The sequence below is a fragment of the Pteropus medius genome, unplaced genomic scaffold (genome assembly GCF_902729225.1).
Source record: "Pteropus medius unplaced genomic scaffold, Ma_sr-lr_union100, whole genome shotgun sequence".
NCBI classification, from domain to species: Eukaryota; Metazoa; Chordata; class Mammalia; order Chiroptera; family Pteropodidae; genus Pteropus; species Pteropus medius.
In genome coordinates this window covers 1,520,036-1,545,069 of record NW_024341894.1, presented here as the reverse complement: position 1 = coordinate 1,545,069, position 25,034 = coordinate 1,520,036, and the positions used below count along the sequence as shown (strand labels likewise).

At 41.3% G+C, this 25,034-nt stretch overlaps 1 protein-coding gene and 1 long non-coding RNA gene across 2 annotated transcripts in view; one reads left to right on the top strand and one right to left on the bottom strand.

The window, feature by feature from the left end:
* The window catches only part of LOC120597065 (uncharacterized), a 19,748-nt gene extending 16,218 nt beyond the window's left edge, over positions 1-3,530 (bottom strand). The window contains exon 1 of the long non-coding RNA XR_005651320.1: positions 3,373-3,530. This is a non-coding gene — a long non-coding RNA (uncharacterized LOC120597065). The remainder of the gene's footprint in view (positions 1-3,372) is intronic.
* MSANTD3 (Myb/SANT DNA binding domain containing 3) lies at positions 2,922-25,034 on the top strand. Its single transcript, XM_039855742.1, is given in 4 exon segments — positions 2,922-3,049; positions 16,385-16,814; positions 16,817-16,834; positions 23,872-25,034. Coding segments are annotated over 3 exon segments (825 nt in total). The 5' UTR covers positions 2,922-3,049; positions 16,385-16,417; the 3' UTR covers positions 24,282-25,034.

Sequence of the window (25,034 nt, the reverse complement as noted above, 5' to 3'; positions counted from 1 at the left end):
ACTCTAGTTAATAATGTTATTGTATACTTGAAAGTTGCTGAGAGTAGATCTTAAGCATTCTCACCACATACACACAAAAAGAGTTAACCACGTGAGGATGATAGATACATTGATTATCTTGATATTAGTAATCATTTCGCAATGTTTATGTACATTAAATCATCATGTGCGCTTTAAATACATACAAATATATGTGTCAATTATTCCTCAATAAAGTAGGAAAAAAATTTCAATTTTAAAAGAAATGTAGTAAGGAAAAGAACACACTAGGCAGTGGGAAAAGCAGATGCAAAGTACCTGAGGAGGGAGGGAGTGTTTAAGGAACTGAAGGGACAAACACACCATAGCGGAAAGACAAAAGGAGAAATAGAGGTAAAAGAGTGAAGACTAAATACCGAGGTCCCAGACATGATTTTATTTTGATCCTAAACAAAGCAGTCAATGATACATCACAGCATCCAACGACGATCGATCTAGGTACCAACCATCCACCATAGAATCTGATCAGGAACAGTGAGACAAAGATATGTTGAACTGTAACACCTGGTGACACACACACCGGAAGGGAACCGCGATGGACGAAAGTTTTGAACTGGAAACCATAAAATAGTCAATAAAAGAAAGAAAAACATGAAAGAAAAGAAAGAAAGAACCAAAAGAAACAAAGAAAGAAGAAGAATGAAAGAAACAGTTAGAGTTGAAAGAAAGAAAGAAAGAAAGAAAGAAAGAAAGAAAGAAAGAAAGAAAGAAAGAAAGAAAGAAAGAAAAGTTTGGTTGTTATATTAATGAGTTAAAGACTATATTTCAGAGATAAAAGAAGTTGGTTTAGAAGCTGAACAACGGGAGCAGAAACCATTTCTACAATTTAAGATTTGGTAAACAATTATTAGAGGAAAGTGATAGGCCTGGAGAGGAAGAACTGGGAGGGAGAGCAGAGGGTTGACATGAAGCAGATATTGAGAGAATTTATGCCAAAATGGCTTAGATTGCTGCAGATTTGAGAAACTATGCAGAAAATAGCATTGCAATAAAAATACTTTGTGGCAAAAATACAAATAAGCAAGCAAAACAAAAATAATTTTCTATTCATTATTTATTTTGTTGTCTTCTAGATAATAGCACAGCCTCTTGTTTCCATTCTTTAATCTTGTTTTTTAAATAAAGCTTGTGAGCTTTCCAAGTGATGGCCCTCTTTCTCAAGAATTCTGAGTATGTTGGGTCTGCCATTACCTAGTTACTTTGAACCAGTGATAATCCTGGGGACCACCATAGGAATTAATTGCCTGCCTTTAACAGACCCATCCCTAGCTTTTGCCTCTCTGTTGAGTGCCCCCTTTCCTCATATTATGATGGAGTATTCTAATCCACTAGAGTGTAAGCTTCTGGAAAGCAGGACTGACATAACCCTGACATAAGTGCAGATGGGGTTAAATACAAGTGCCCTGGGAAATAGAAGAGAATGCAATGGCAAGCCTAGAGACAACCTGGGTACCATTGCCCTGATACGTGCAGACTTGAACCCTGACTTAGGCCCATTTTCCCTCCTACTGCATTATGTATTCTCCTGTATAAATGTTTGGGGTTGGGTTGTGGGGGGGCGGTTCAGGGATCATCTCTCACATCTCCCACTCCATCACTTTCACATGTTCTGTTGTATCTATCAAGTGAAGAGTCCAGAAAAGACAGCCTTCATACCGGATTCCCACACATAGTAGTTACTAATACATATTTCTGGAATAAATGGATCTGAGATGAAACACTTATGCAGTGGAAACTTCTTGCTGCTCCTTCCCCACGAAAAGCCTAGTATCCCCTATTCATTCCACAAGGCCAAAGACTGTTCGCATCTCTATTATTAGATGTTTTTACTTTTTTTTCAAATAATGCAGTAAAGTTCATGCCCTTTTTTCCATATGTGCAAATAGTATTCTCTAGATACCTAAAATTGCACATTTTAAAATGCTAATAGCTCCTGTGCCCCCCCAAATCCATAACCGCAGTCTAACGTTAAGAAAAACTCAGTGACATCCATAAAATACCTAATACTTGTACCGTCAAGGTCACACTGAACTAAAGACAGTACAGTGTTCGCATGGAACCTCCCCCCCAACACACACAGTTTCTCCTATTGTTAATCTCTCATATTAGTATGGAACCTTTGTCACAATTAATGAACAAATGTTGATACATTATTATTTACAGATATTTATTATTATTATTATTATTATTATTATTATTATTATTATTATTATTTTATCCATTTTGTTCGCTGTCCTGCAGTCAGAATCTTTCTTTTTCTATATCCAGCTTGGGGCTGGGAAGAGGAACACTGATAACATTATTATTAACTGAAGCTCATACACCATGTTCAGATTTCCTTAGGTTTGGCAGTCTCTGCCCTCGGGAGCTCACAGCCTAGGGGGAGACACATCCCGCAAATTAAAACACAAAACAAAACAAAACTCCGCGATGAACCCAGCATGGGAGGGTTGGCCGTTGCAAGTAGCATGGAGTCCCAAAAGAAAAGGGGCCTATTTCAGCCTTGGACTGACCTAACTCCTATCCACAGCCGCCAAAATCCCTTGTGACAGATGCATTCTTTTGTTGTTCATGGAAAGGAAACAGTTTTTTAGGAGCTCCTCCGCAAAGGTGGGGAAGAGAACTCAATCAGCACAAGGATGTCAGCACAGAGAACAAGGGTGGGGAAGGCGGGGGACACCCCCGCGCCCCGCCCCGAGCCTCCGGGGAGGCCGGCGGCCGCCGCTCGGGGAGGTGGCGACGGCGCGGGGCCGCGCTCCCGCCCTGCTCGGCGCGGACCGCACCGCAGAGGCTGGCGGCCCGCGAGGGGGCGGCGGCTCCCGGGCTTTGTGGCCGCGGCGCGCGCGGCGGGGCCTGGCCGGCCGGGGGCGCGCCGCCGCCGCCGCCCGGCGCTCCGGAGCCCACGGCCCTCCCGGAGGCCCAGCCCGCGAGAGGAGTGGAGGCCGCCCGCGCTCGCGCTCCGCCGGCCCCTCCCCCGGTCGCCGCGGCCGCCGCGCCGCCGCCGCTGCAGGTAGGAGGCTGCCCCGCGGGCCGGGCCGCTGCGGGCGGGGGCGGGGGCGGGGGCGCGGGGCGCGGGCCGGGCGTGCGGGGACCGCGGGCCGGCATGGCGGGCGTCCGGGCTCAGCCGCCGCTACCTCTGCCCTGCAGGCCGGGCGGTCGCCTTCGTGCGCCGCGATGGGACTCGGTGAGTGGGGTCGGCCTGCGGCGTACAAAGCCTCGGGGCGCGGACCTCGGGGAGATGCAAAGGTGCACCCGGCGTCGGGGATTCGGGACCCTCGGGCCGGGGGAGCCACTTGGGAGGAATCTAAGTGATCCGCAGAGCCTGGATCTTACCATTCCGGGGTCCCCACTGTATGCCGGGCGCTGTGCTCTCTTTCCCATACTTGACTCATTTAAGACCCCTTGTTCCCTGTCCAAGGGTGTAATAGGAGGGGTCCCTCCTTCGGAGGCCGAGGGCCCAACATCACATTGCTGCTCGCCTGACCTTGGGAAAGCTCCTCTACTCCGAGCCTTGCTCTGCTTTTGTAAATGGGGGAGCGGTGGAGTGGGAATGGAGTGCGTGTTGTAATACCTACTCCCAGGTGCTATTGTGGGAGAGAATGTACGTAAATAAATATAGCTAAATTTGAGCACTTTCTCTGTACCAGGCCCTAGGTACTAAGCAGTTGACATGAGTTATCTAATTAAATCATCACACTGGAGCTATGATTAGTTACTGTAAATTGCATATTTCATCTTTATTTAGGAGTAGTAAACTGAAGAATTTAGACTCCCTGTTCTGCTTCAGAAGGTTGGGTGTTTCTTAGGTGTGGTAACATTTAAGATTACAGATGTTCCTGCAGTATCAGGAGAGTGGTTATAAGATGCAGGGATATATTTATTACACATTAAAAAACGGAGGTAGGATAATATCAGCATTTCGGATCAGTCGGTTGTGTTACCAAGGAAATTGCTGAATGTTAATTCAAAAACACAGTTCCTGAGTTAGTACTGAGGGCTGCTATGGGCGTTTGGTGCCAGAGAAAGACAAGGGGTGGATTGGGGAGAGAGGAAAGGATTCTGAGTCTCTGGAAGAGGATGTGGAGGAAGAGACTAGGATCTACCAACCCAGCATCATTCTGGACCAAGATTCCATCCTGCCCTTAGAGACCAAGCATCCTGTTGAGAGTTTGGGGGTCAAGGGTAGGGGGTGAGTAAGTAAGCAAGAGGAGGGATGCTGGGGCAAGAATGGTTTGTCTCTTCCTATGCCCAGGCCACTCCAAAAGTATTCAGATGAATTGAGAGCCAGGTGATTGGGTATCTTGAAATGTCATTGTCCCTTCTTGTGATTTTGAAATTCTTTTAATGTGTTTGAGGAGATTGAGACAACCACTAACCCTAAAGGTTGATAAAAATGCTTAAATTATAGATCTAACTGATGTTGCGAATGAGTGAGTTTTGAACAAAGTTCACTTGGTTAGAGAAGCACTGAGCCTGAGGAGATTATTTTAGGGTTCAGTTCGGAATGGGGAGAACTGGAAGACTTTGGACCCTGAAGAAGGAAGAGGAAGGCAAGAAGCCTTAGGGACTATACTAAGGGGAAAGAAAGTAGAAGGAAGAGCTGAGGACTTCACAAGACCATCTGCAGAATACCTAAGCAGACTGCTCAGCTCTCAGCTCCCAAGGAGGCATCTTTTCTTATCCTGATCTGTGACCATTTCTTATTTGAGTATTGTGGAAGGTCAAGGTTGGATTCAGGCTCACTTTTCTCCTGAGTAAGCAGGAAAGGCTTCTTGGAGAAGGGTTATTTTAAAACCAGGCTTGAAGGAAGGAATCTTTGGGCACATGGTGATGGTGAAGGTAGAGAGCAGCATTCATAGTGGAAAGAGCAGTTGCTTTTGAGATAGAGGCAGTTTGGGGTTTGAATCCTAGCTCTGCCACTTCTCAGCCATGTAGTTATTTTTTTTGTGAGTATGAAACAATGCTTTTTTCAAATGCCAGGTAGGAAGTTCAGTAAGCACTAGTACCCTTTTCCCTGTCCATGGTGACATTTGTTCAACTTACATCTGCTGAGCACCAATTGTATGCTGAGTCATATGCTTCATGCTGGAGATACAGAGATGTGTCAGAAATTATGTATTCCCTTAGGAATTCTCCAGTCCAGTGGGGGAAATGGACACAAAGAACAGATTAAAAAATATGGGGAGTGCTGCAGTTTAGTCATATACAGCTGGCAGTGAGCTCACAGAGAGGTAACTAACTCATTCTGGATAGAAAACTCAGGGCCAATCTACCTCTAACAAGATGAGTATGAGATCTTATGATTGAGGTTTTGAATGCTACACCACCCCTAGCTTTTATCTTTTTTGCCTTTATCTTGTCTTTGCCCTGATATTCTCTCTTTAAAAAAAAAAAAATCTAGTTGCAATGTGTGCATAGTTTGTAAGTTGCCTCAAATTCATTTTAGAAGGAAGCTTTTACAAATATAATACACGTAACAGCCTGAGCATTAGTTGAGAAAGGCTTTACAAAAATTACACAGGGGTTGGACCTCGAGGAATGAAAATGAGCCCTTTGTGGACTTAGGGGTAAAGGATTCCAGTTAGAGGAAGCCCCCATGTACAGAGGCCAGGAGGACATGGCAGAGTCAAGGGCATGAAGGTCAGCTGGGTCTGGCTGGGATGAAAGCTATATGGAGAGGTGGGGTGGAGGGCACTGTAATCAGGGCCATATCTGGAAAGGCCTTGAATGCCATGTGGGGAGTTTGAACTTCATCACTTAGGTAGTGGGGGAGATGTCAGAGGTTTACACGCCAGACTGTGGCATGGTCACTGTGTTTCTTGAGGATCCCTCTGGTAACTGTGTGGAAGAGGGGCTGGAAGTTTGAGAGATCATTTTGGGAGACTAGGACCTGACCCTAGATATGGGCAGTGAGGATGAGAGAGGACAGAATAGATATTAAGGTAAAACGTATAGTAGATCTTGATTGGTTATATGTGATTGAACAGCACACTGGTTTCTGCTTTGGAAAGCTAAGTTGATGTGGCCTAAATCATCAGAAATCAGGAGCTTTGGGGGTAGGGGAATAATTAATTTGTTTTTGGCTATGGAGAACTGGAGATTTCTGAGGCGCTCACAATGGACAGCTACATAGAAGTGGCCAGTAGGGAACAGGAAATGCACGTAGTGCTGAGGACACAGCATGGGGCTCACACCTCTTCTTTCTTTGAAAAAATCCCGAGAATCTACTGGGTGCTGAAGAGACAAATAAAACATGTTTCCAAGCCTCAGGAGCTCCGCCTCAGGTAGGGGAGACCCTGTGGATATGGATAGGTCGCGGTACAGAGTAGTTCTGAGTACTACAGTAAGAAGTAAACACTTGGGGCCCTTGGCCCAGAGATTTGAGAGCTGATGGTTGTTGCCTAAGTGGTGGGAGTAAAGAGAGTCCTCATAGCCGAGGAGCAGGCTGGAGTGGGAACGCCTACATAAGAGGACTTTCTGTATTGTAAAAGCGCTTTCTGTGGAGAATACTTCAGTAATGAGTCCAAAGGAATTTCAGAAGAAGTTAGGGGTGATTGAAATTGAAGAGGAGATGGTTTAGAGATGGAGCCGTCAGGGGGAGGGAAGGGGTCAGGGCATTTAAGAACCATCATCTGGCTGATAAGGGAAACTGTGAGAGTGGAAGGATGGGAGGTGAGAACTTTTGCCTTAAACACAAGGCTGGTTCTGCTCACAGTCACACTTAGACGCAGATGGTAAAAATAAACACTTCCAAGTTACAGGACCGTCTGGAGTGGGTGGTGAAGGGGAAGAGGAGGCAGCACATTAGAGGAAGCAAGTTCCACGCTAGATTTTCGACTGGAAAGCACCTCCGAAGGAAAGAAAGATGACGGGAGAAGGCATAGGTGACCATCCTGGGTAGACAGGTCTGAACATGCGAGAGCAGGTACCTGAAGGTGTGCACAGCAAGTCATGTCTGATCACTCTTACCTGTAGATAACATGAAGTCATGAAGGCATCAGAGTTGTAGTAAGGCTCTTAAGAATCTGGAACACAGTCCAATAGTATTTACAAGAAGAAGCCAGGAAATAATTTTTGTTATGATAAATCCTGTGTGAAAGGAGAAATTTAAAATAGCAGAACATCTAAATATAATTAGTAAAAAATGCAAATGGCAAGCAGGTTAGTTTCAACATATATTCCACAAAAATTTATTGAGTGCCTATTGTGTACCAGGCCGTCCTTAAGGAGCTGGGGCTACAGTAGTGAACAAGAGATCTGATCACCTGCTTTAGACATTTCACCTGGAACTGCTTAACCTACAGAGTTAAACCTGGGTATGGGCCTTAAATCGACTAAAGCAGGGGTCCCCAACCCCCGGGCTGCGGACCAGTACCTGTCGATACCTGTCTGTGGCCTGTTTCGCACAGCATGAGGTGAGCGGCAGGCATGCGAGCGAAGCTTCATCTGTGTTTGCAGCCACTCCCCAGAGCTAGCATCACTGTCTCAGCTCCACCTCAGATCATCAGGCATTAGATTCTCATAGGGCACTGGTCCTGGGTTCCCAAAAGGTTGGGGACCGCTGGTAAAGTGCTGAGATCACTTTATTCTGTTGCAATGGTCTCCTTCATTGGCTGGGAGCTCCAGAATCAGAAATACCTTCTACGCATATTTGGCAGAGAACCGCGGAAATCAGGCTGCAGAAAAACCATTGTAGCAGCAGTGCTGAGAGATGGCAGATCCACAGGGAAGAAAGGGGACTTGCCTAACGTCACAAAATGAGTGTCAGGATTGAGAGCAGTGCCCTTGAGTTTTCAAATGGAATAGTGGGGGAAGGCTCGCGGGTCCCTAGCGAAGGGGCATCTTCACAGTGAGAGGCTTCCAAAGAGAAGATGTGGGGGCATGAAAACATACAGTGAAGTTTCACTTTTAGGTCCCCAGGAATCCTCCTATTTTTCTCTGATTCTCTGTTTCCTCATCTGTAAAGTTAGAGGATTGGACTGAGTTCTCTTTTTAGTTATAGCAGGGTAGGATCTATGTTGCTCCCCCAAAAGGTGGCTTGGCGGATGCTAAGTCAGGAGACAGAGTCAACAAATCAGGATAGGAAATAGCCTTTCATCTCTTTAGAGCAAGTTGATCACGCATAACCCATTTCCAAGTCTCCCTTCAGGGAATCGGTGCCATTATTTTGTGTCCTGCTCTGTTCTAATGCCAGTCTATTCTAATGGGAATAAGATTCTTGTCCTAGATCCCTTCAATCCTGGAGGAGTGTTCCTGGGCATATCTTTGCCACTGTGGTTATCACACTGCCTTGTCACCAGGCCATCCACAATCTGCTGTGTTGTGTTGTGTCTTCATTGCACTAGGATCTCCTTGATCTTAAGGAATACCCCTCTGGTGCCTGCCCATTTGGTGCTAGGTTAATCCTCACGTGTCCTCTTTGTCTCTGCTTTCTCTTGATCTCCCACCCTAGTGTGGACACGCACATGTCCCGGTCATTTCTTGCTTTGAAACAGCCTCTGGTGTGCACCTCCTTTTTTGCGTCATCATCCTAACTACTCAGAGTCCAGGGCCTTTCTTATCAATTATTTATCTCAGTGATCTCCTTTACTTCTCTGTTTGTATCCTACACATTCTTAACAATCTAGTTCAACATTCTTCTCGTTTATGAAGAATGCAAGCAACTTCCCTCCTTTGAATGCCCTAGGCCCTTCACCCTCTATTATGGTGTCTGTTTCAGTGCACCTGGCATTTTAGTTATTAGTTTCTGCATGGCAACGCTTCTTCCGGGCCATAGGGTTCGGCTTGTCTTTGTATCTCCCACATATTTTAGGACAGTACTGAGCCTCTATCAGGGGTTTATTACATGTTTGTTGAATTGTGTGACTAAGAAATAAAAGATCCAGTAAGTATTTGAGTATAGAGACAGTCTCCAATTTAATGATGTTTTTTTATTTTACTTTACCATGGTGTGAAAGCAGTAAGCATTCGGTGGAAACTGTACTTTGAATTTTGATCTTTTCCTGGGCTAGCGATCTGTGATACGATACTCTCTCTTGATGCTGGACGGCAGCAGTGAGCCTCAGCTACCCTCAGCCATTCAATCACAAGGGTAAAGGGTAAATCACCAATACCCTACAGCGTACTGTGTTACCAGCGTTTTTTGGATATTGTATTTTGTGTTTCGACATCCCATCCTGTCTGCAAAACACCCATCTGTGTCTCCTGCTGATGAGAAGAAGGCAATTACTCTTGAAATGAAACTCAAGATAATTGCCCAATGGCAGGCTAATGTAAGTGTTGTGAGCATGTTAAGGTAGGCGAGGCTAAGCCATGATGTTTGGTAGGTTAGGTGTATTAAATGCATTTTCGACTAATGATATTTTAACTTACAGTGAGTTTATTGGACTATAATCCCATCCTAAGTCGAGGAGCACCTATATATTGTGTATAGTCCACTATTCTACTTCTGGAAGCAGTTTAGTATGGGTGGGAGGGGTGGAAAGAATTAAATTTATTGAAGCTTCTGGTCTATGCTTCTTTCCTACTCCTATTGCATGACAGCTGTGCAGAGAGAATAGGACACAGTAGAGGCTATTAATCCCATTTTACAGATGAAGAATTGCAGGTTAACTGACTTGCCCAAAATCACAGTTAAGTGGGTGCCGAAGTTGGGATTTGAGCCCAGGTTTTCTTCATCCAGTGTCTCGGTTCATTTCATTTCACTTTAAGAGCGGTAGTTCGTTAATGTCCTGGTATCTGTATATAGTCTCAGTGCCACAGATCTTCAGTCCTGGTTCCCATTCTGAATGTTGACTATAAAGAACTCCCTCTTTCAGGAAGGGAGGGAGAAGTAAAATCTGGCCAAGTTTCTCTAGTCTTTGCTCAAACTTTGGGACTTAGTTTAAACCTTCATGGACTTAAAATATCATTAGATGGTGTATTAGTTGGTGTATTATTTTATTATGGGCTGCCATAATAAAATACCATAGACTAGGTGGCTTAAAGAACAGAAATGTATTTCTCACAGTTTTGGAGGCTGGAAGTCCAAGACCAAGGTGCCGGCAAGGTAGGTTTTATTCTGAGGCCACTTCTCTTGGCTTGTAAGTGGTGCCATCTCTCTGTGTGCTCACCTGACCTCTTTGTGAGCTCTGGGACTTGGGGGAGAACAACCTCTCTGGTGTCTTTTCTTATGAGGGCACTAATCTCCTCCAACTAGCCTTATGACCTCATTTAACTTTAATTACTTCCTTAGAGGCCTAATATCCAAATACAGCCACCATGGGCTGTATTCAACATTAAGTTTTGAGGAATACAAACATTCAGTTACAAAAGATGGATTTTTATACTAGTTGGATAGTAAATGTACTTATTACATTCTTTTAGTGGTTTAGTCAATGTTAGCGATTTAAGAAAATGTGCTGGTTATTTCCTCTTTGTTCTTTTATCCTATTGGAATCATGATCTTTTATTTAGCCCTGTCCATGGGCCTTCACCTAGCTCAAGGGGGAATTTCCATTGCATTTGGATTTTGCTATTTTATTTGACCATTTTACCTTAATGCAGTTTTTAGTGTACTACTGTTTTATCATGCATCATAACTCATTCCGTGCATAGTGGGCAGTTTTATGCCTATATCAGAATGTATTCATTCGCTAAGTGTTTGCTGAAGGCCCACTGTGTGAGGGTCATGGCTGCTCATTGGACTACAACCATGCATGAGAATGGGTAGCACTCCGCCTGGCAGAACAGCGGAGAAAAAAGATGATCCATATGAGCAGAGTTGCAGGGTGGGGAAGGCCAGTCTCTTTCTAACAAAAGCTGATGCAGCAGGGAAGGCTTGTTATATTGTCATCTATAAACAATTATGGACATTGCTGAGTAGTTTTAAGCTAGAATATGCTTTCTAGCCTCGAAGTTTCTGTTAATAAGCTTCACTTGGAGACCCCTTTGAGATGTGCTTGTTTACTTAGGACTACGAATCAGGTGCTCAAGCACAGTGTCAGTGTCCCCCTGAGGAATGGACCATATTAAAGCTCCGTATTATCTCCACAGTTACTTTTCAAACATATATTCTTATCAGATCAACAGTGGAAATTTTTTCAGAGCTCTGGTTGGCGTGAGAGAGGTACACCTGGGAGCGGGGCTATGGGCTCTAGGTTCGGGACATAGTGGGAAGAGGTGATGGGGCAGGGAAGGGAGGGGATGAGCCCCTGAATGGAGCCAGACAGAAGCAGGCACTGCTCCCCCTAAGCTGCTCTCCTCTTGGACCTTTCCCTGTTGACATATTGCTACGTTATTTGACACGTACTTTGAGCAGAGTTCTAGAGGCTGTCACTAGGTCTGAAAGAAGAGAGCTAAGCGGAGCAGAGAGCGGCAAGGGCATCGGCGTAAGACCTGGGTTGGAATCCTGGTTCTGCTGCTTGTTGTTTGTGTGACCACAGGCAAATCACTGAGCCTCACTTTTCTGATCTGGGAAATAGGAATAATAATTAGTTAGTGGGGATAAACAGCCTACTTCATTAGGCTTCTGGGAATCCATAGGGGATGTTTAGGGTACACTGTCTCATACCAGAATTCCTTTATAGCCCTGTGGAGTGTAACCACATGGCCCAGGGAGGCCTGCTGCTCTACAAAATGAAGCAAAGTAAATTGGTAACTCCGGATTTACTTAGCTAGTGATTAAATAACAGTTTAGTTAATAGGCTATTAATGGTCCCTAGGTGTTGGTAATTCTGAGTGTTTGCCTTTGAAGGGCAGTTGTATAATTTCATCTGGTACTTTAATAACGTTTTTTTTTTTTAACAGAAAATAGTGTAGTGTAACAAATGATACTCTCAGGATCTATTTTGGGGAGGATTAAATAATATAGTGCATATTAAGCACCTAGTATAGTGTTTAACCCACAATGTAAGGCTCAATAAAAGTTATCTGCTATTATTATTGCTGTTATTAGAGACTCAACTGGCCACACTTAGGGCAAGATCCTTTGTGAATGTAGACTCCCCACGAGCTCACCACCACCTGGTGGCAACTATTGGTACTGCACACATTGTGAGAAGAATTATTAAATTGCTTGTGAGTAATTCCATGGAGTTTGAATTCTACAAGTATAACAGGAACTTTGTTCGGAGTGTGGCTTACTTGCCTGAGAGCTGGAATTCACATATCATTAAACGATGAAGTGACATTTTTGACCTCCACAGTTGGCATGAGTTTTTAAAAATGTTAATGGCAAAAGAGTAAATGAAGTGGGGAAATAGACATGGCTTGTGTGCTATTAATAGGAATGTAAATTGGTACACGATTTCCGGAGGACAGATGGTGATGTAACAGAAGTCTTAAGTGTTTTCATCTTTTGTGGCAACCATTCTTCTTCCGCGAATATACCTGGAAGGAATAATCAAATATAGAAAAAAAGATTTATTTAGAAGGAAAACACATATAATACATATTTTATATATAAGAAAATCATATATCTTATTATATATAAAATAGCATTACCTATAATAGAACAAAACAGAGAACAATCCCTTTTTCATTTGTGAATCAGATACTAAATCCTTATAGCAGTAATTATTAAAAAGGGTGGGGAGATGGGGCACAGTCGGCATATTGACATCTCTGGAGGCAGAGGAGTTGGGATGCGGGATGGGATCAGAATCTACTCTGGGAGCTGTGTGGTTTAAGAGAATATTCATTATATCTATTGATTTCATAATGAGAATGATAGAAAGTAAAGTTGGACACAGATATCTTAGAAGATAGAGATAATACAGAAGAGATATAGGGGATGAGTGTTAGTAAATTTCAGTTTGGGGAACATTGATTTATAGGAAATAAGAGTATTGATGAAGGCAAAAAATTTATTTTGGACCTTCGGGGAAGAAGGAGCATGGATTAGGTCATTGTAGGAACATTAGAACTATATGATTGAAGCACAGCCCTGAGAATTTAGGGGCGTAGGGACACGTCTCCAAAGATAAATTTCCCCTCATTTAGCTTTGGCCAAGACCTGAGGGCCAGACCACCTTTCACATGTATCTAAATATCTTGAGCTTTGATGCCGGCTATGCCCATGATGAAGGTGAGGCAGGGTATCTGGTATGTAGACACACTGTGATCACAGCAGTTCATTTTAATCTTAACTTTTGGGAGGAGAGGGCGCATGGTAGGAGACCCTGATCAGCTTCTGTTGTCCTCATGTAAAGCTCATACTCCTTGACCTCAATTTCAAGGCTCTTTGATTTGGCCTGGTCCTCTCTGGTCTCAGGCCTAACTGATTTCACCTGGTCACATCTTCAGTAACCCCTCCCCAGACACAGTGTGTGAATAACTGGCTTGTAATAGTATGATTTTTAAATTAGGATACCATACATTTAAAAGCCACAGCCCTTTTCTTCTCCTGCTTTTTATTATGAAGCTTTTCAAACATGCAAAAAGATCAGGAGAATAATTTGATGAATTTTTGTCTATCCTTCACTCTTGTTGATCTTTAAGTGTCCCATTTTTGGCCGATGGGACTCCTTTCAAGTTTCTAATTCTTTTGATATGGGTTGGTCAGTTTTAAATGAACTACATCATCAGTATCTTGATGGTTGCCTGTTCTGAAAAACCAGAGGCTTGGAGAACATAAGAAGGACTGGGGCATGTTGGTTCTTTTCACAAATGGAAACATGCAACACTTACTTCATATCTGTATTCATTGTCACTTAGGGACAGTCTGATCATAATGTGTTTGAGAGATTTGATAGGAAGCTTCTAGTGAATAAAAGATGTGAGAAAAGCGTAGAGTCACGAAAAGCACATAGGTTCAGTGGAATAAGACATTTCCTAAATACCTATTGTGGGAAAGATGCTGGCTTTGCAATGGGGTGAATGGCAACATGACCTAAGGGAGTTATGGCTGAGTCACCCAAGGAGATAGTCGTGATTCTGAGAATACCAGACTATTTGAACTCACAGAAGCAGAGTAGAAGGGTGCTTACCTCCTGAGGTGGAGGGTAGGAGAAATGGGGAGATATTGGACAAAGGGTACAAAGTTGAAATTATGTAGGATGAATAAGTCTAGAGATCTAATGTGCAGCCACAATGACTGTAGTTAATAATTCTGTATCGAATATTGGAAATAATCTAAGAGAGTCCATTTCGGGTGCTCTCATCACACACAAAAAGGTGATTATGTAAGGATATGATATGTTAATTAGCCTGACTTTAGTATTCATACATATGTATATATATACCCAATCAAATTTATGTATGTTAAATACATACAATTTTTATTAAAAATATAAAAAGGTATGTAGACTTTAATAATGGAGAAAATGTAGTGTCATTTTGGATTTTTAAATATATAATTGATAACTCTTATGATAATATATGAGCAAAGACTTTGTTTTTAAAAAATTAATTTGTATTTTATGGTGACATTGGTTAACGAAATGAACAAAGACTTTAAAGGGCTATGCGTAATAAAAATGGCTATTAGTTGCTGTGTTAAGGGGAAAAAATAGAAATACCAGACTATCAGGACAGTCCAGGTTCTTGCCTTCTCAAGTTGTCATCTTTGTGATGTTGGGCAATCCATTTCACTTTAACTGGCCCTTAGTTCTCTCAACTGAAATGAGGGATAAAGAAAATGTGATATGTATATTATATACATATCACATGTGTACATGTATTATTCAGAAACACTCAAAAAGAAATCTTGCCATTTTTAACAACATGAATGGATTTCAAGGGTGTTATGCTAAGCGAAATAGGCAGAGAAAGACAAATACGATCTCACTTATAAGTGGAATCTAAAAAAAAAAAAAAAGCTAACTAACTCATTTATCCAGAGGACAGATTGGTGGTTGCCAGAGGCAGAGGTGTGGAAGGTAGGCAAATGAGTGAAGGTGGTCCAGAGGTACAAACTTCTAGTTATAAAGATAAGTCCTGGGGATGTAATGTACAGCATGGTGACTAGAGTTATTAATACTGTATTGTTTATTTGAAAGTTGCTAAGAGAGTGGATCTTAAAAATTCTCATCACAAGAAAAACTGTTGCTATGTGGTGTGATGGATGTTAACTGGACTTCTTGTGGTGATCTCACACATGTATATCGAATCATTATGTTGTACAACTGAAACTAATGTCATATATCAATTATATCTCATTAAAAATTCATGAATGGATAAATAGAATTGCTATGTCCATAAAATGGAATATTTGGCAGTGAAAAGGAATGAAGTATTGATACATGCTACAAGGTAGCTGCATCTTGAAAACATAATGTTAAGTCAAAGAAGCCAGTCACAAAAGACCTCATATTGTATAATTCCATTTATAGGAAATGCCCAGGAAAAAAAAAGAGGGGTGTTGGATTTAATCTCTAAGTGCCCAGGCCTTTTCACTTCTGAAATCATATATAAATTATTTATGTAGGACTGCACTTTTAAAAGTGGCCCAAGCCTTCGTTTTAAAGATGAAGATAATCATGCTAAGCAAAATAAGTCAGAAAAAGTTGAAAGCCACATGATATCTCTCATATGTAGGATATAAATCTAAAAGCAACAAACAAACATGACAAGCAAACAGAGACTCATGGACATGGACAGTGAATTAGTGGTTACCAGAGGAGGAAGTGGCAGGTAAATAGGGGTAAAAGGGGGTCAAATATTTGGTGATGGAAGGAAATCTAACTCTGGGTGGTGAACACACAACGCAATATGTATACAATGTGCTGTTGAATGGTACACTTGAAACTTATTGGATTTTGATCATTGTCACTCTCAACAATTTTAATAAAAAAAAAAAAATAACTGAGGTTCCTCTAGGAACATGGACATATCCAAGGTCACAGACATAGTGATGGAAATGTCAAATGTTTTGGGGTGATTTCTAGATGATTCTGATATCTCGATAGTGTCTACATCATCTGTTATATTTGGTTATACAGTGGCTTCTCTGGTTTCAGCTGTGACAAACCGAGAAAGCTGTTTAAGAGCTGCCTAACATTCTGAATTTGGGGAAAAATCAGTTCCCTAACACGAAGCAGACCTAAATTAACAAATTAGAATTACACATTGAAGTTCCACAAAAGATGCTCAACTTGCTTTTTTTGCTGTTACATACCAGATATTCACAGAATGGCCAGGAACCTACAACAAAGGACCTACTTGAACATCTACTTTGAAATAAAACCCTATTCCTAGTAAACTTCTGAATGTTTTCCTGAGAATACCATAAGTCAACATTAATGGAAAAGAAAGTACTACTGTATTTCAGACAAGGGAATCAAGCCGGGGATTATGACTTTTAAGCAATTTGCTTGCATTTTTGTTGCTGGAGTTTGTAATTATCGTTTCAAACTTCCTTTTACAGGATAACTAAGGGCCAGGAGAAATACAGTGGAAAATGCAAAACAACGAAATTATAAAACCGGCCAAATACTTCTCAGAATTGGAAAAGAGCATCCTGCTTGCTTTAGTAGAAAAGTACAAATATGTGCTGGAATGTAAGAAAAGCGATGCGCGAACTATTGCACTCAAGCAACGTACGTGGCAGGCGCTTGCCCACGAGTACAACTCTCAGCCCAGTGTGTCGCTGCGGGATTTCAAACAGCTGAAGAAGTGCTGGGAGAACATCAAGGCCCGGACCAAAAAAATTATGGCCCATGAAAGGAGAGAGAAAGTGAAACGGAGCGTCAGCCCACTCCTGAGCACCCACGTCCTAGGGAAGGAGAAGATCGCCAACATGCTGCCAGATCAGCTCTACTTCCTGCAGAGCCCTCCGGAAGAAGAGCCAGAGTACCACCCGAGGCCACAGCCCAAGGTATCGGTTCCTGGGCCCGGCTTGCCTGTTATCACTGGGTACCTGTTTGACATTTTAATTTTAAAATCCTTAATTTTAAGGGACTTTGTTAAAAAGAAATTGTTCATAATAACCTTGACTTTCCCAACTGAAAATCTTCAGATTACATAGAACATTCAGATCCTATAGCACATAAAACAGAAGTTCATGTTTATATCCTTGTGCTGTCTCTTAAAGCTCTCTTTTCTCTATTATTACTGAAGAATAAGGAAAAATAGGACTATATTAATAAGTTGTTATTAATGAAGTACCTTAATTGCTCATCTCAGCTTATCTCAAATATATTAAAGTAGATTTTTTTAAAGATTTATTTCATTCACTCGGTCTTATTTTTTTCACAAAATGTTTCTCTTGAGGACCTATGATGTGCAAAGTATTGCATTAAGTCATTCTAAAGGCCACATTAAAAAAGTGAACTATTTCAAACTTAAGAAAAGTACTGAGACTAACAGAGCAATCACCCATTTGGCATTCACCTAGATTAAGAACTAGCATTTCTACCCATTACAATATCGTCCGTCATCCACTGTTTTTTTGGTTTGTGGCACTCCAGGGAACTTGAGAAATTCTGGAAAAATTTTACTTTCGTTTTAATATACTTTCATTGAAAAGAGAAAAATACATCATATAGAATTCTTAGAGAAGAAAAAGATTATCATATAATCAAGGATATCATGGTAGTGTGTCATAGCTTTAAAAGGTTGGAATTAAGCAGCTGTTGAAATGTCTCCAGGCAAATGAGGGTTGGAATGCATACAGATAAATTGCCAGTTAGATAAGAATGGCCAGTTAATATAAAGATTCACTATGGTTTTTAGAAGATACACCTCGAAGCAGAGAAATTTTCCTGGGGAGGCCAGAGGGCTGCTCGTAAGGGGCTCCAAGGACTCAGCAAGCATTTGTCTAGGAAAATCTGATTTTTGGCTTCAAGATGAGACATTCACTTATTAGTGTCCCCAGAAGAGATTGAACTCAGAGGGATGGGCTTAAAAGTCACAAGAAACTGTCTAAAACCAAGAATGTTATCCATGTGGAGTGAAAAAGATAACCAAGTGAACTGAATGCACATTTTGACGACCACATTTCTTCCCCTGTAGGCAGATCATTCTGGGAATCTAAATTATGGTCACAAGTTTGCTTGCTGATCATTTGACCAAGGTTCAGTGCAGGAAAATAGTTGGGCGTCCATAGGAATTAATGTCATAAACCTCATCCATCATTTTCCAGTGTAGGGAGCCTGTATCTGAGTTTTGATTCATGAGTTCCCAAGTCAGGGTACCTCCCAGCAGACAGTGTTTCATAGGCACGGCTAACTCTCTCTCTTACTCCTCCTCCTTGCCGCTTCTGTGGCAGATGGGGCCCACTGCTGATTGCTCTGGAGATGTTTATAGCTTCAGCCAGTTACTCTCCATCTTGCTTGCCTTAGACCCATCCAGTCTCTGTGAGACAGTGAAGAGACTGGAACTGGGGGAGGGAGGCTGGTGAATCAACAGGGCTGCTTTTCAAATTGCTGTTGTTTCCTGGGAGATGTTGCTGAGGAAGATGCTGGTGTGGAACACTTTCAGTTCACTTTGCAAATCTTTGATCTGGATTATTGTGTATTGATTTTGTAGCGTTATTCTAAAGGGACAGTCTTATTTCCCCATTTTGAAATTTTAAGGTAAGATCTAGAAAGTTCATTCCACTTTTTTTTTCTTTTTAGAAGAAATGATGTAATTCATTTATTCATAAACACAAAATATAAATTTCTAGCAAGAAGAGAATAAATATAGATTCTCAGTCCTTGTAGTGACATTTGCTAGAGACTTACTTGTAAAAGAGGTTTAGTTTAAATTTGATGTTTGTACATATATGACACATGAGGCTTCCTTTTTCCTGGTGATTATTAAAGAATAGCCAGAGGCCGCCTGTTCCTTTTTCCAGGTCAAACCTGGAGTGCATTGGAGAATCTTGGTGCTTCGTCAGCTGGTAAATGTGTCCAAAATAATTTGTTAACACTGGTAGATAAGGTACTGGAACTCATTCTATATATTAAAACAGCTTTGAGTTTACCCAACTCATTTTGTATTTAATTTACTTTCAAGAAAGAAAAGAAAGCTGGAATTGTCAATTATCCCTTCTGGGTCTTGGTGGAGAAAAGGTTGAAAACCTGCAATAGGGTTACAGCTCTCATTACATTGTGTATATTCGGACACATGGAGTGTGTGTGTGTGTGTGTGTGTGTGTGTGTGTGTGTGTGTGTGTGTGTGTGTGTGTGTGTGGTGTTTTACTTTAGTTAGTATCGCTAACACTGCACTGTCCAATACGGTAGCCACAAGCCACATGAAGCTAGTACGCCGTTGAAATGTGAGTAGACCAAATTGAGATGTGCTATAAGTATATATGCCATTTCTTGAAGACTAAGTACCAAAAAAAGAATGTAAAATATCTTACTAATATTTTTATATTGATTACATGTTGAAATGATATTTTAGATATATTAGATTTAAAAATATATTGCTACAATTAATTTCTCCTCTTTTTACTTCTTTAATGTGGCTATATGAAAACTTAAACTCACATATGTAGCTTGTATTATAGTTCTCTTGGACAGCACTGTTCTAATACCTTACAGAGTACCTTTAACAGAGTACCTAAATTAGGTGCTCAGAAATTTGTTGGCATCTAACCAGGATAGAGCCTAACAGTATTCCACTAGAGGCCTCCCTCCAACTATTTTTTGTGTGTGTGTGAGATGATTTCAACTTAATCACTTTGATCACTGTACCCTGGTATCGTTAGCTTTGTCAGTGATTTTCTTGAAATGTACATATGTATTTGAACACAGTAGTTTTAAAACCTAAGTTTAACACTTAGGAATGTATTTGCAAAAAACCCATATTTTCCCCTTACATATATTAAAACACTTTATAGCCTATAGATTTATGATATGTGATAATTTTCACACTTATCTTTCATTTTAAGACAAGTGGGATTATCTTTGGAGAACAGGTTTGCAGAACAAACTAAGGGAACCAACAAAATTTGCTGGAAGTGGTCAGGAGGGTAGGATGACTAAATGTCAATATATTTAAGCAAACTAATCTTTCAAGTAGTACTCAAATATCTTAAGAGAATTTATATTTAATTTCATATGCCATTATTTACTATAAAACTGTACTTGAATAATGCAAACTTGGGTACTCAAAGCTATAATTAAACAACACAATCATTCCAACCCTATTCTTTTGGGGTGACAACTTGAGTACAGGGCACTGAGTAATATTTCCAGTCATGGCACACTAGCATCATTGATCTGTGAAAAGCCCCCTTTTTGTGTTACTGATATGTTTATTTTCTTTCATTATCTTCTCATACACCATAATCATCCTAATGTGGTTGTGTATTCTCTCATATGTTCTTTTTGAAAGCATGTGTTGCTTTTTTGTATGCATATATTTTAATTTACATAGATTAAAAATTGTGCTATATACCATTCTTTTTTTTGATCAGTTACATTCCTTTTATTTATTTATTTATTTATGGTGACATTGGTTAACGATATACCATTCTTTTTTGTGTGCCTTTTGTGCACTTAGAATAATTTTCTCAGATCTATCCCCACTGCAGTGTGTAAATCTAATTTGTTTTAGTTGGTGTGTAATATTCTGTAGTATGCTTCTACCACATCTTACTTACCCATTCTCTCAGTCAGTCCTATTTCCTTTGTTCTGTTGAGAAGAGTTGGGTTTGGCCTGAGCAGCTTCCTTCCCATTTTACTGCCACGCTAGGTTTTTCCTGCAGAGATTAAATTTACTCGAATTACTCAAATGACCCCCTTGACTGTGTTCTTCCTTCCCAGGAAAGCCCTTAGGCCTTCATATTCATTTTGCACAAGACTAACTTTGTTTTCTACTCTGGGTGGCTTTGTTTTACCTGGGAGAGAGATTACACGGTGTGTGTTTACAGCAGGTTGCCATTCCCAGGATAGCTTTTTTCCAATTAAGGGAAGATCCTACCCATCTAAACACTAGTTTCCATGCATTGGAGCTAATATTTGTGTAAAAGTTAATTAACAACTCCATCAGGCTTCTCCAGTTTTAAGCCCCAGCTTCTGCCAGTCTTCTTAAGAGGCCTGGCTATTTTTCTTTAAAATCTCTGTGTTAGCACACATTTAAACTAAAAAGAATCATTTTTAAAGTACAGTCATTTCTCTGCTCCCAGACAAGGACATAATGTCTTCATGTTCATAGCTCTAGAGAGAAGTATGGAGATCAAAATTTGGAATATACACCCATATTCTTAATAATAGGTGGTCTCGTAGTGGCTACAACTTGGAGGCTGCATTTTAAGATACATGAGTGATCAGCTGAGCAAGTAAAGGAGTGAGAGAGAGGCTGGTGTAGTTGAGCTTGGATTTTGGAATGAAGAAGACGGGTTAGAATCTTGGTTCTTTTGACTTGCCAAATGACTTTGGATATTGTGTTTGTTTTCTATAAATACTACCTCCTGCAGAGGGTTGTCGTAAGAACTAAATGAGGTAATACCTGTAAAGCACTAGCCTAGGGTAGCCTAGCTACCCCCAAAATAGTAGCTGCTGTCATCAACCCCATCATCAGGTCCCTGAAGCTTAGAATTGTTGAGATAAAAATGAGCATTTAGAAATTGGGAGAGATGAGAAGAACTGTGAGCTCATGAACTCAGGAGTATCCTTTGGAATGAAATCAAAGAGAAAAGAGGCTAAAGGTACCAAAAAATATCTGTGTCTAGACTTCAAAGAATGCAGTTTCAGATCTGAGACTAGAAAGGAGAAAGATGAGGTAACCCTATTTGCAGTTAATGCTCCTGTCTGAGGGACCCTGTTCTTAAGCATTAAACCTTTCCCATTCCTTTGTCCTATACCTCGGCTATCCACTCCAAACATTGTTCTGTCTACACAGTTGTGCCGTGTTGGGAGGGATGTGACCCAATGCAGCCAATTCATCCCCCACACCTTTCTAACATGCCCAGCAGTGGACCAGGCCCTGTGCTGGGTTCTCTGTGAGGATGAATAAGAGGTAGTCTCTGTCTTCAAAGTATTCAGAGACCTGAAAGGGAGGTAGTTAAACTGCCAGTTTTTAACAAGTTCTCTGCCAGAGGGTAGGCCCAGGAGGCCGTGGCAGCATGAAGGAAGGACATGTAATTGAAGCCAGAACCATCGTAGTTGGGAAAGAGTCCTAGGGAGATATTTCCATTGTCTCTGGATGACACAGAAGTACTCTTTAACTCTCTCTTTCAAAAGTAAGATTTTTACCTTTTCTTTAACCTTGATTAAGGACTAGTTATGGTTGTTACCTAACCCCTTGGAGTGAAATAATAAAAACAGTTGCCATTTTCCTTTTATTAACAGAATACTATGAGTTAGGTTTCCCCCAGTAGCCATTACGGTTCCCAGCATCCCATCTTCTACAATAATGGAGTGGACATAATAATGTAATCAACTCTTGTGTATAAATTGATATTATTTTTCTTCAAGGGGCTGATTCTCATTATTGGAAGTGTAAAGCTTCTCCAGAAAGCCTTGGTTTCACAGCTAGAAGACTGCATGGGTTAGTGGAGTTAGTAGTTTCCTTGTTGAAACTCCCTAATTGATACTAATGTCGTTGCCCTATAAAAATAGTAGTGTAAACGTGGCACCATCGAAAGGAGCATTCTTTCGTATCCATATGTTCTTTTCCTCTTTTGTTCCAGGCTTCAGCCAGTAAATATTTATCAGGCATTCACTGTGTACAAAGCAAAGTAATTGGTCCCAAAGATAAAAGAAATGAATAAGGTATAGTCCCAAAAGAATACTAGTATGTGTTAAGTGCTGCAACAGAAAAGTATAGAGAAAGGAGAGAGCTGAGGTTTCACAGAGCAAGTGGCATTGATCCTGAATGAAGTAGGAGTTAGGGGGGAGTTTGAAAAAGGGAGACTGGAGTAAGAGTGTGTGTCTGAGTGAGGGGGTGGGTGCCAAATAGTGAGCCCAATTCTAGGCTGAAGGAACGGTGAGTCAGAATGATGGAAACAAGCATGGCCTTTAGGACTGTGAGTAATCTGTGGTAGAGCTGAAGAGTGCACAGGGTATTTTGAAGAGTAAGACAAGAAAGATAAAGGAAGGTTGGATCCAGATTAGGAGGGTTACTTAGGGTGGATTGCAAACAGCCAAAGTTAACCTCGGGGGAATATTAAAAGGTAAGAGGTGGGTGGAACAAGAGTCTGAGCCCTGAAAGGAGACTTGAGAGGGAGCAATCAGAGAGGAGGCTGTAGAAAATTTAGGAGAGAGTGACGGTTCATAAGCTAATAGAGGGAAAGAAAATTCTAGGATTGTCAAGTGCTAGGGAGAGGTTATGTAAGGGGGACATTGAAAAGTGTCTTTAGGATCTGAATATTGACCCCCAGATGGCCATGTTAGAGGTGGTTGCCAGATGTAGGGAACTGAAGAGAAATGGTGTGCTGAGGAAATTAAGCCAGGAAGTGTAGACTCATCCATCAAGAAAGAACATTTATAAGGTGACTGTCCAGGGGAAGGGTTAAGACCTGTGACCAGGAAACAGAGCAGTGGTGCCCTTGTGGACATGCAACATAAGTATTCATGGCTGAGTGAAAAAGTGAGAAAGGGAGAACTTAATCTGAACACCCACCATTGGCCTTGCACTGTGGTCTTCTGCTCTTTCGGAGTTTTATACACTTCAGTTCAGAACTTATATCAACATAACAAGGTTCTCCAATTCTCGATGAGCGCGATCCACTGTTCCCGTACTTCGCAGTTCTAGAAATGACATGATGAAACACTTTATCGTTACTTCTTAAGAGAAAACTGCCTTGGATTTATGGGTTTTAAAAAAGTCAGGTGTGGCAAGGGTACCTGTAGACATGCAGGCCAAACCAGGTGCTATTTTAGATACATCCTGTACTGGGGGACCCTGTCATTGAAATAGGATGATTTACTCTCTGCCTGTAAAATCTTTGAACATATGTTTTCTGCTACTGTTTTTCAGAATCATTTGCTGTTTCAAATAGAGAACTGTGCGATGATGAGAAAGAGTTCATACATTTTCCAGTATGTGAGGGGACCTCTCAACCTGAACCCTCGTGTTCAGCTGTCAGAATAACAGCCAATAAAAACTACAGGAGCAAAACCTCTCAGGAAGGTGCTTTAAAAAAGATGCATGAGGAAGAACACCATCAACAAATGTCCATCTTACAACTGCAGCTGATACAAATGAATGAGGTGCATGTGGCCAAAATCCAGCAGATAGAGCGAGAGTGTGAGATGGCAGAGGAGGAACACAGGATAAAAATGGAAGTTCTCAATAAAAAGAAGATGTATTGGGAAAGAAAACTACAAACTTTTACCAAGGAATGGCCTGTTTCCTCATTTAACCGGCCCTTTCCCAATTCACCCTAAGACTGTGGGGGTGGCTCCCTTGTAATTAATCTGTGTTGGCAAAGAAAGTCTGGAACATGAACTTGCGGTCAGTAACCTGTTACAGAGCTACAACTAGGAAAATTAGAATGGTAGTAGTCACTTATTTAAGAATACATTCAGGTAAACAGCTGCACCCTATGTACCCCTTAAGTGGCAAAGAAGCTGTTACAGTCTTCTGAAAATTATCACGATGAGTGCTATAATTCTGAATGTAATGTCTCTTAATTAGAATTCATACAAGAACCATGTGTGAGTGTTGTTGTTGTATTTTTTTTTTAATCAAATGCAACAAAGTGTGGCTATCCAGGAGTGGCTGATTTTTTTTTTTTTTTTTAATAGCAGACCTTTTCTATTCAAACGAAAGCCTTCCCATTGGAAGTGGCTGTCCCAGGAGGACACGTGTTTCTCCGGTGGTGAAGCGGTTGCTCCGAACTTGCTAGAGGTCTTTAGAGACCCTCCATGAGAGCTGCAGCACCTTGTTCTTTTTTTTTTTCAGTGGCATCCTCTCAGTGTGGATTTTCTGATTTTTAACAGCCCAGTATTCAAAAGGATATTTTCTAATGTGGCTCAATAACTGCCTTTTAAGTACTTTCCCCAAAGAGGAGTTCAAATATCTCACCGACAAAGGTAGCTCTGTTGGAACTAGGGATGTAGCTTTTTGAGGGAGAAATGTTCATCTAGATTTCTACATTCTGTCATGTTTGTTTCATTAAAACGAAAGACGTGTAATTT